A 12,019-nucleotide genomic window follows, 5' to 3' on the forward strand; every position below is an offset into this window, starting at 1 on the left:
AATAATAATATTATTATAAACTGATGTATTTTTATTCCTCTACTCAGTCACAATTCACAAAGGAAATTTCAAAGTTCTTAGCGCAGACGAGAGCTCGAGTTCTCAGAATAAGGACTTATAAAAATGTCTCACTCCGCTCTGGTTGCAGTCTGATCTGTTCTGTCCTCTGACAGACATCACTAAATTTTATTTGTAGTTATTTTTTGCTATATAATAATGGCATATAATATTAAAGTATATTTAAAAAAATGTACATATTGTATAAGTAATATATTAGACAACTATAAATTATTTATAACTAAAAATAATTAATCTAACAAAATAATATTATTGGAAACTACAATGCAAATTATAGTGTTTTACTTTTAACCAATAAAGAAATATCATAATATAACCGTATTCTTTTTGTCGGTATCTGAAAAATAAATGTTTCTTTATTATCTATTAGTATTTACTCATTCGATATCTATACTTTAAAATTGGTACTTCACGACCACGCCAACTAGCTAAAATTGTAAAAATTAGTATGCTGACCGGTGTCTACATCTTACGATAAACATAATAAAACGTACTATTTATTGGTAGGCAAAATATATTCATTCGTCATCACAAAAATAATTTACATTTATAATAATATACGTATTATGTATTAAATTATAATATCTGATTGTTTTTCTTATTACTTCATACTTGTAATAATTTGTATAACTACTTTTATTTATTTATTTATTTTCATTTTTTTATGTGGCTTCTAAATTCTTAAAAGTTTAAGCCCAGAAACCTAGCTGAACCTATATTTTATATTTGCATTTCGCACATAATCATATAATACCTATAAAGTATAAATAAGCTCATAAAGCTATAATTTCTTTTTCGTATCCCCAAAGGTATACAAAAACAGGTTATTTATTCATTTTTACTAACCTATGTATACTGTTATATTTATTTAATATAATTATTTAATAACTATTAATTATTATTAATTATTATTATAATTATTTTATTTTAATTTTTAATTTTTATGCACAGTTAGAATGTGAAATTTTACATTTGTGTGTTGTGTCTGATATATACATAATAGTTAAGAATAATTATTATAGTTTGCTACAATGCTACCAATTTAATTAAAAATAAAAAAAATTTTTTAATTTAAATTCATTAATAAGTAATAATACTATAACAGGAGTCAGGAATACAGAATACTATTATGGATGTATCGCTCCATAGATTATATTTACCGATACCGTTCGTTGATGGCAGCAAATCATTGCACCATGACAATAATACATAAATATATTATACATATTATCGCAGTATAATGTAAAATTATATTTCTAGGTATAATACGATTATAATTTTTATTTAATAACCATTATAATTATTATTCAAATAATGTACAACTACATCAAATATGAACTTATACCGTCGTATTACCCTATTCTATCCTATCTAGCCGAACTTATTCGTATTATTCTAATTATATTATGATCGTACGTCGTACGTGTAAATGTAAATACCTATTTAGATATAGAGTGGACGCAGAACATCGATTTAGTCCTTTTTTTAATACAACCAAAAACCGTACACTTATGACTTATAATAATTAAATTTACACAGTTTAGTCCCAGATTTGAAATTATATTCATAGCTGTTTTTTTCGATAATACGCATATATTTGTTCAATAAAACAACTAATTTATAATTGATTTTCCTATTGTTATCATATTTTCGTCTTCTATTATTAGCGATATGAAACATAGAGATATAAAGCGTAAGATGAGATGGCTAATTTCCATACAAATAGAGATACATCATACATTTATAGGTAAGTATTATAGAATATTAGAGTCGAATAGTCGACTGTCAGTAGGTGTTCAGTAGCGGCGATATTTAACAATAATAACAATATTAATAATAGTATTACCTAGATATAATAAATTAATGAATAAGAAAAATTAAATTACAATAAAATATATGTAATATAGCTGTAGTGCCACCTATTTAATTGCTAATTGATTATTAATAATTATACACATTTTTAGCATTTACTACTCTAATTGTAATTTTTGACATATAGTGTACCTACCTACTGCAGACAGTCTGAAATATCTAAAATCAATCATAAATTCTAATTAGGTATAATAATAAACATACTTAGGTAGATACTTGTTCTATTTTAAGCGAAATATACCTTTAGAATAATAACAGTCAACATTGAAATATTATCTAATTAGTTTTAGTACCTATATAGTTATTTAACAGTTATAACTCGTAATAGTTCGAACAAGTTCAATTAAAAGCGTTTACTACGTTTTTAATTTATACATTGACCATTGACGTAGGTAAACGGTCATACGAATTAGTAATATATTTATTATTTACACTCCTATTCTTCAACTTCCAAGTTCAACTTTTACTGTAATTAATTATTACTTTCTAGTTTCTATAATAGTATTTATGAATGATAAATGTATTAATAAATTGATATCAACTGCAGTAATGATTAATTATTTTAGCTAGCGTTATTAATTAAAAATGTTGATTTTTAAAATTTGTATTTTATTATAAATAGGATAAGATTATAAGGTCACAATAGCAATACAATCGACCTCTAGAACATAATCTTAAACAGTAGGTACTAGGTAGTTCACTGGGATAATAGATAATAGATCTCGACAATTTTTTCATTAAATTAAAAAATAATAATATTATTATTAATAATACAAATGAGTTTTTAAATATTACCTAATTTTATATTTTACAATTGTATGCTAATCTAGTTTATACTACTTACCTATAATAATTGTTTCGTTTTCGGTTAAAAATTTTTAGGTTTTTAAACGTAAATCACTATAGATAATCACTACATTTAACTAAAACATTGTGTATGTAGAGGTAGACGTCATGTAGTATTTTAAATAATAATATACGTTCCTATTGAGTATTGATGATACTACAGTTTCAAGTCTTTACAAACAATATTCTTTGAATCACTACAAAATAAAAACTAAAATTATTATTTTTGTTTAAATATCCAATTTTGTAAACATATTATCTTGAACATTGTCGATATTTTTAAGATTTTTAAATTATGGTAAAAAAATACTTATGAGCACCTTTATATTCAATTTACAAGATTTAGCTATGTATACATTTTTAACTAAAAAATAACTTGTATATTTTGCCTATGTACTCGTATTTTAAATATTTTAGATGTAAAAAGTTTTTACTTATATGAGAAATATTATTTTATGTGTTTAAATTTTTTAACTAAGCACATATTTTTTATAAAAAAAAAACTAAAATTCCAAATGTACACTTAACATTTCGATACATTTTTAAAATTACATTATGTCATTAGGTAATTCTAGAAAATATTAATAAAAATATTTTATGAAAGTTTCAAGTTATTCATTTTTTAATTACAATAAAGATTTAAGAACAAAATAAATTTTATCCATAAATAATTGGTGTTTCGTAAAATATATTACCGTTATCCAGTTATTGTTGTTTTCCAAATTATTTTGAAAAGTAGGGAGCATTTTTACTTTTGACAACCAATTACCCAAAGTACTTCTTTTTTTATTATAAAAGTGTCAATATATATTATGAACCTACATAATTTGAAAACCAATATATTAAACATTTATGACATACTTATTAATTATTATAATTTATTTATTAGCATGGTTTAAAATGTATGATAAGACAAAAGTTTTTTTTCTGTGGAGTAAAAATTATATCCGATCGACCGTTCCGTAAACATACCACTGATGTCTGATAATCTGAATCAATTATTAAATATGTATGATGTATGCAATGCATATAAAATATTAACTTTGTAGAGGCAAGTTTATAATTATTTCACATGGTATGTATTTTTACCAGTAACAACTAACAAGAAGGTTGTTTAGATAGATACCTATCTAGTTGTCACAACTCACAAGTTACATTAATATACATTTTATGGTAATGATAATAAACTGTTACAACTGGTAAGTACACAAAATACCGTTTACATAATGAATATTTATGATGGAAATATCATATATTTAATGGTCAGACTGGTCAGAGTGCCAAATAGTAAAATATAAAAACATAACAGTTGCGTCACATTAGTTTTAAAATCAAAGGTACTAATATGGTATCTCGAGCGCTATCTGTCTATTCAATTAAATACAAATATTGTAGAATTTTGTATTTCTTCAAACGAACGTTCAATTGGTTTTCTTCTGAGGTTCAAAATATTTGATCCAGTCGTCAGTACGTCCCCACCTGTTTGGGCTCAGTTTGGACATGCGTAGTACGCCCGCTTATCATTATCATTGTTATTGTTGTCAACACCAAGACAACGGGTGTACGAGTGTACGACAAGTGTAACGTTTTTTTTTTAAATGTTTGTAGTTTTTTCTCATAATAGTTATCTTACCGAAATATGATTTTTTAATACGTTTGATTTGCGACATGATTATCGGTCGTTTCGGTATTACGCTGCGTTAAGGATAATAATACACATTGTGTAAGCGTATAGTTTAAATGATATAAAATAATTAAACTACCGAGATTTACATTTTAAAATGTCAAATTATTCAAATATTCCAAACTTGCCTACGTATTCTCAATTCCGAGCCACGGAAACTGTAAGTTTGACATGTTGACAATTTTTATTATTACTTGATAATTAAGTGCTAATAATTTCATTTTTTTGTTAAGTGGCAAACATTAGTTGACCATTTTAGAAGTGGTATGCCGTTAAAATCGCATCGGCACCAGCTTTGGTTCAGAGACAACTGTTTCACAGGATTTGAAGCAGTTGATTGGATGTATAATGAAGCGTCTTCTGGGAAATTACAATATTTATTTAATAAAGGAGTTACACGTCAACAAATTGTAGCATTAATGAATAAGTTTTATGAGGCGGAAATTTTTAAAGCTGTTAGTACAACATCAACAAAATTTAAGGATAAGTCAGAATTATATGAGTGAGTACTATAATTTCTAAATCGTCTTACTTTAAGCTAAGCAAAAATCAAATTTATAAAGATTGTCTTTTTTAGTTTTTGATATTACCTACCATTAATTATAAATACTATAGTATTTATAATAAATGATATTACGTACACTAGAATAGCTATCACTTTTTTGATAATTTGAATTTAAAGAGGGATAAAAATAAATTCAACTGATGTGCATTTGAGTTGTATAACTAGAGTTTATATGCAACTTCAATGAAAAGAAAATAATTTGAGATTTGAGACAACTTGTTTTTAAATGTTATATGTTACAATTTTACATTATTTACATTGTTCTTAAATTTTTGTATCATTCAATTTTTTTATTGAAGAGAACGTCATACGTGCATGTGTTGTCTCTGACTTATGAATGTAAAACATAGCAAATTTGTGTTCAGCGGAATCAATTTTATGCTGTTCATTTTAATATTAAAGTCTATTTACCTATTAACAAATTTAAAAAACGATAACTTTTTTTTTAATAATAATAATACCTATCTAGGGCATGATATAGGCATTTATTGATATTTTAATTTAAAAGTGAGTTATCAGCATTTTAAAGTTTTAATATATTACATAACTATAATTCACTTAAAAATTAAAATATCAATAAAATCCTATAAGATGCCCTAGAATCTATATAATATTACCTTTAAATTAGATTAATATCAGGATAAAATGTATTCTGCTGTATTCCAGTGGCATACTCAGCTATTTTCAATGGAGAAGGGGGGTTTACATTAAAAAATTATACACACATACATATATCAATGCGTTAAAATATTATGTTGTTTTACAAAGATTTATTTTTGTTACAGAGCAATATTTAATTTAAATAAATATATAATACATAATAAATATAAGTTAATGTAAGATAATGAATACACCCCACGTTCTGCTAATTCACAACTAATATTACTATTGCTATACTTGAAAAAGATTTAAAAGTATAGATATAGTGATAGCCATATAAGCATAAATTGGATCATTCACAGTTCTATAAATATTCATCAATTATCAACCTTTATGTTTGCGTTAGGATATATTTTCAAATAATTACACTAATCAGTTATCAGTAGAGCTGACTTCATGCAAAGTTTTTTTTATGACTTCAAAACCTTAAAATATGAATTTATTAATGCCCTAAAAGATCACTAAATGTGTAAAATCACTTGCATATATAATACATTGATAATAATCTTAAATATAAATGCTGGTACAAATGGGGAAAATACTATCTAAGGAATAACCATATTAGATAATAATATGCCACTGATGTACGCAAATTTGCAATATTTTAGGTTTGTAATACGGAGATAACAAATGCGGGTATAACTTCCTCTTGAATGTAAAATAATTAAAAGTTAAATGTTTTGTTCTTAAATTTCTTTTGAACATAAACTGTCTTAGTTCTAAAAACTATTGTACTTGATTATACTTATACTTTGTGATTTCTTTTGGTTATAAAATTATAACATTAAATACTTAAATACTTCTGTTTCAGATTTGCATTACCAAAGAATATGAATAAAACAATTAGTAAAGGATCAGTATTATCATCATTAAATGTATTCCTTACGAATAAACCACAATCGTTGTCTCCTCAACCTAAAAAAAGTGAAAAAGTTATTAGTAGTCATAGAATGAAGTCCTATTCAATGGAAAATGTTGCCATGAACACATATTTAAACGAAAACCATAAAATTGCTAATTTCATCATACAAAAGTAAATATTTATTAATTATGGTTATAATACATTTAGGTTTAGGTATACCATTGGATACTGTAAATCATTCTTTTATATAGTCATATTTAAAATTGGCTATCATATTGATGGTTAATAATTTCAATTATCAATTGATCTATACAAACTTATACCAATAATTAAAAAGCTTACTACTTATTTAACCAAATCTTCTATTAATATAAAAGTTTAACAATTAAATTTTGTTTTTATTGATAATGTAAGTAATTTGCCATGTATTTATATAAATGATAGGCAAATAATTAATGCATGAGATCTCATAAGATTTTAAAAGTGTAGTGAATAATGTAGGTATTGAGAAAAAAAATAAGAATTCTGAAAAACATTTTCATATTTAATTTGTAAAATTAATGTATTGTTTGTTGATTTATAGTTTACGGAATATACTAAAGAGTTTTAATATGGATGATTTTTTAAATACTGAAAATTTAAATAAGCAGTGGATAATCATGAATATTTATAATCAAGATTATAATGTTGATGGCTTATTTCCACATTGGGTAAAGTCTGCAATGGATAGCTTAACATCTGGTAACTATAATTTGTTCTTAAATATTAGTTCTGTACTTACAATAATGTTTTAACATAAAAAAATTGATATTTTGTTTTCATTTAATCAAAACGTTTGTAAATTTAAAATTGACATTAATTTACAAATCATAATTCATTTATTATAACATTTACCTGCTTTACTTAAATAAGATATATTACAAATCTGGAACTAATATACAATTTTTAATGCAAATTCTACATATAATATTATAGATATAATACCTATTTATATTTGTATTACTTTACCAAGACTAAAATAATGAATGTGCTATTTTAGTGGCTATCTGTACTATTTTATTAAATATTCTAATAAATACTAGAATTATTAATTATTTTGTAGGTATAATATATAATATTACTACTTTCAACATTGTATATATAATTTTAGCCAAATAATTGCAATCCTAAAATATAGTACTGTATATAAATAGTTAGTAAAAATTTAAGCTATAGTATAAATAAGTTATTAATAATAATATTCAATTAAAAATAAATATTTAGAAATCGATTGAAGCTCATTTTACTTTCTAAAATTTTATTTTATTTACCTATGTGTACAAATTGTATAAATTAAAAAAAAAATTCTGTACATTCATGCAATAAAAAAAATATATTTTTAATTTGTGGTACAATTTTAAAGTAATCATTATCTGAAAATTCATAATTGTTTTATGGTTTATAATTTATTTTTTGATTATTGTTTAGATATGGAAATGAATGAATGCACTTATCCAGGATTTAAAGCAGATGTATATTCTGTAATCAAGGATTATTTTTTAAATTCAGAGGAACCACTGATTCCAATATCTTTTTATGAAATATTTATTTCTATTTTGGTTGTAGTTGAAAGATATGATCATATGTGTAATAAGACTGTAAAACAAACGGAAAATAATAATTCAACTCAATTATCATCAAACATGTGCTGGGAATCTGAATTTTCCACCGATCATTCAAAAACATGTATTGTTAATAAGTGTTTTGATATTTCTGGACATCAACTATTATCACTTTCCCGATCTTCTGTCAGTAGTTGTAGCAGTACATCATTTTTTGAATCATGTGAAGTAGAACAAAGTAAAATGGAACATAAACCATTAAATATTTCACATAAATATTCAAAGCCGAAGTTAACTAGAACAATCAGTTCACCAGAAATATCTGTAAAATCACAATCATATTATCAAAGAAATATGGACAAAATAAGGAAAAGAAAAATGGGCCGTACGATATCTAATAACTCAATTAATCCAAAAAATTTAAATGATCTTAATGAGAGCTTTTATTCGGATGAGTATGGTTTTAAAAATAAACCATTAGAAAATGATAAATTTGTTTGTCCATCTACTTCTGGATATATCAATTTTGGACTTTTTCAATCTGAAAAAATTAATAACAATGATACAAATGGTTTTGATTTAGATATGGCAATTTCTACTCTTCATAAACTAATTGATATAACACAAATGGACCATACACAAACCCTTAAACACCAATCATTCAATGGTATGATTAAATATTGAAACAGAATATTAATTTATATTCATAGAAAACTTTTAATGCTAAGATGACATTATTTTTAACAGTTTTGAGAGAAATTTTAAAATCCAACTAACAATATATAGTATCACTGATATTGTGCTTATTTTTAAAGAAAATTCTATCCTAATTTATTATAATATAGTAATATTATTTAATTATTCACTTATAAAGTTACTAAGTTATAACTTATAACACTTAGTCTACTTGAAAAATGTTTATTTTCAGTTAAAAAATAAATTAAAATTTTCATAACACAAATTTGATTTATCTTGAAAATATGAGTATGTTATAAGTTAATATTAATTAATTATTTATAGGTTTAGATGAAAAATCGTTACATCTTGGAATTCTTTTGTATCAATTATTAAGTCTATGTCTTCCACCATTGAACAGAGCAAAATTACAAGTGTTTTTAAAATTTGTTTCTCATCTATCTTCGACTTACACTAAGGTATTATATTTATGTCTTTATTTATATTATACACAACAATTAACTATGAAACTTTAGTATACTATTTACAATGCTTAATATATTTAAAGTAGGTTTTGTATGACTATTCAAAAGCGTAACTATTTAAGCTTGCTATTTTTATTTGATAATACTAACCTACAATATCATGGAGCCTAAATAACCTAATTTTAGATCTGTATAAAATTTTAATATTTATAAATGTGAATAAGTTATTAATTGAAAATATTTGATACAAATACCCATCTTATTATTAATAATAATTTTTAAATGCCTAAAAAAAAATACTAATGCATTAAAAACATTTTAGTAATATTTAAATGTATAATAATAATTGTTATTTTTAACGAATTAGTAGAAGTATAAGCTTCATTTTATACATTTTTTACTTTAATAACATGTTAATTAATATTAGAAGTTTTTATTATTTTTAATAATAATAAATTGTATTTGTCACGTTTAATTTCAAATTGTTTTAGCTAAATTAATATGAGATTAATTTTTACTCTTGATGCTGTTTATATTTTTAATATTAATACCAATATACACAGTGAATTTACTTTATTTTACAAATGTCTATATTTTATACAATATTACACATTTATATGTGTGTGTTAACTGTTAATAATATTATTTTTACCTATGTTATTTTCAGATTACCGATCAATTATGTTGTGCAGTATTGAGACAAAATATTAATCAATTTGAATATGATTGTTTAGCTACTGACGTTGTCAAATTTTTAATTCACAGTCAAAAATTAATATTTTTACCAATTAAAACTGATTCAATTTTATCAGAAAAGTTCAATTCTTTCAGTAATGATGATAATTTGTACAAAGTTAGTATATATTAACAATATATAGTTTGTTTCACAAAAAATTGGACTTGGTAGTTGATTTTAACAAACCTAGTTTTCTACACATTTGAAAAAATTGACGCTCTTTATTTTCTATCCCAAATTGAAGACTTTGTGATCTGAAAAAAAACGGCATCAGATATTTTACTATTGAGTTGCGTTTATTATGAAATAAAAATCATGAAATTTTACATTTAATATATAAATGTGTAAATAAATTATGTCTTTTAGGAAAAATTTTACTTTTATTGAAAAATTATCATTTTTATTAACACTTTTCTAACAAAAAATATAATTTTATAAAGTTTCAATTTACACACATACAAATATATCACTAAATAAAGCTTTATTATTCATAATAACAATAGTATAATACTATAATTTAGAAAATAATCTTATACAATATTTTAGGATAGTATGCACTATTGTCTTAGAATATCAGACAAAGAATTTGAAAAACAAAGAAGTACTGAATCTAAAGATGCCCTTATTGAATTGTTGGATCAAATTATAAATAGTACAACAATGTCTAATAAAGAAAAAAGCAAACGTATAAAATTAGTAAGTTATGATATAAATCTTCAAAATGTTGTGCTACGTTTATATTTTAAATAGACTATTATTGTTAAATATCCATCAATGATACTTATTTATTGTTATTACTTTTTAGTTTCAAAAAATGTATCCTGATGTTTATGAGAAAAGGTCTATACTCCTACAGCAACATAAAAAAAGGAATCCAGTATTAAATGAAATTAAAATTAAAAATCTTCGAATTTAATTAAGAAATTAAATCAATTAAATATTATTTATTATTACTAAAATTATTTTTGATACTTGAAAATTAATTTTTATTATGTTGATAGTATTTTAAGTATGGATGTTACATAATACCAAAGTAAAATTCAAACTTTATTTTATGTAAAAATGTAAGCTTGATGTAACCTACTTAATATACTTTTTTGTATCTTTTATAATAAAGCGGTGCTTATATATTTGTAAAATAATTTAAGTTTTTAACCATATCCTGGTTATTAATTAGTGTGTACATTATTTAATTAAAAAGTATTATTTTCTATTATTAAATAATATAATTATCTTTTCAATAACTACAACCTTTGCTGCTTCATTAAAATCATCCATTAGTTTTTAATAATTTTGTTTTGTTCAACAATAGGTACATTTTGCACATGGCTGTTGTTAATTAAAAAAAAAAACCTAATGATCACTCATTCATCAAACTTAGGCATAACACAATTATTAATTTGAAGAGAGGTTGAAAATGATGCTGCTTATACAGTTTATGTAGCTCCTAAGGTACATATCTTCTAACAGTTAGGACTTATTACTGGGATACATACATTTTTTTATGTATATTTGATGTTTGAATATCAAAAACTTTGAATCTTTGATGACAGCCATGTAACATAGGTTAAAAAAAGAAAAGTTTAGTAAAATAAAAAAAATCTGATGCATACGCATCCTCTTATCATATTTATGGACGGAACTAGACTCAATCGTACAAGTAAAATTCAGTACAACTTACTAAATTTCTATACCTGGGTAAAATATAAATTAGGGGTAAAGTATAGACAATTCATTGCACACATTGGTAATGACCATTTTTAGATTCTGAATAAAGCAAGGCATTTATGATATGCAGGGTTTGGGACTTATAGCACTTAAAATCTTTAAAATAAGCCCTTACTCAAATAAACATTTAAAAAACTTAAATTTAAGTTTTTAACCATATCCTGGTTATTAATTAGTGTGTACATTATTTAATTAAAAAGTATTATTTTCTATTATTAAATAATATA

The 12,019-nt window shown here is 23.5% G+C and overlaps 1 protein-coding gene across 1 annotated transcript; it reads left to right on the forward strand.

The window, feature by feature from the left end:
- Positions 1–3,971: 3,971 nt before the first annotated feature.
- On the forward strand, positions 3,972–11,194 carry LOC132927425 (DEP domain-containing protein 1A-like). The gene is made up of 9 exons (XM_060991948.1): positions 3,972–4,640; positions 4,714–4,982; positions 6,517–6,738; positions 7,151–7,308; positions 8,035–8,835; positions 9,189–9,322; positions 9,996–10,181; positions 10,611–10,760; positions 10,870–11,194. The coding sequence occupies exons 1-9, from the start codon at positions 4,578–4,580 to the stop codon at positions 10,978–10,980; spliced, it is 2,094 nt and encodes a 697-aa protein (XP_060847931.1). The 5' UTR covers positions 3,972–4,577; the 3' UTR covers positions 10,981–11,194.
- Positions 11,195–12,019: the final 825 nt, after the last annotated feature.

This window comes from Rhopalosiphum padi, chromosome 3, assembly GCF_020882245.1.
Source record: "Rhopalosiphum padi isolate XX-2018 chromosome 3, ASM2088224v1, whole genome shotgun sequence".
NCBI lineage: Eukaryota > Metazoa > Arthropoda > Insecta > Hemiptera > Aphididae > Rhopalosiphum > Rhopalosiphum padi.

Excerpts from the sequence above, each read along its gene's own strand:
- LOC132927425 (XM_060991948.1), top strand. The coding sequence starts at position 4,578 with ATGTCAAATTATTCAAATATTCCAAACTTGCCTACGTATTCTCAATTC. Across the intron at positions 4,983-6,516 it reads GATAAGTCAGAATTATATGA|ATTTGCATTACCAAAGAATA; the intron begins GTGAGTACTATA and ends CTTCTGTTTCAG. Across the intron at positions 10,182-10,610 it reads ATGATGATAATTTGTACAAA|GATAGTATGCACTATTGTCT; the intron begins GTTAGTATATAT and ends ACAATATTTTAG.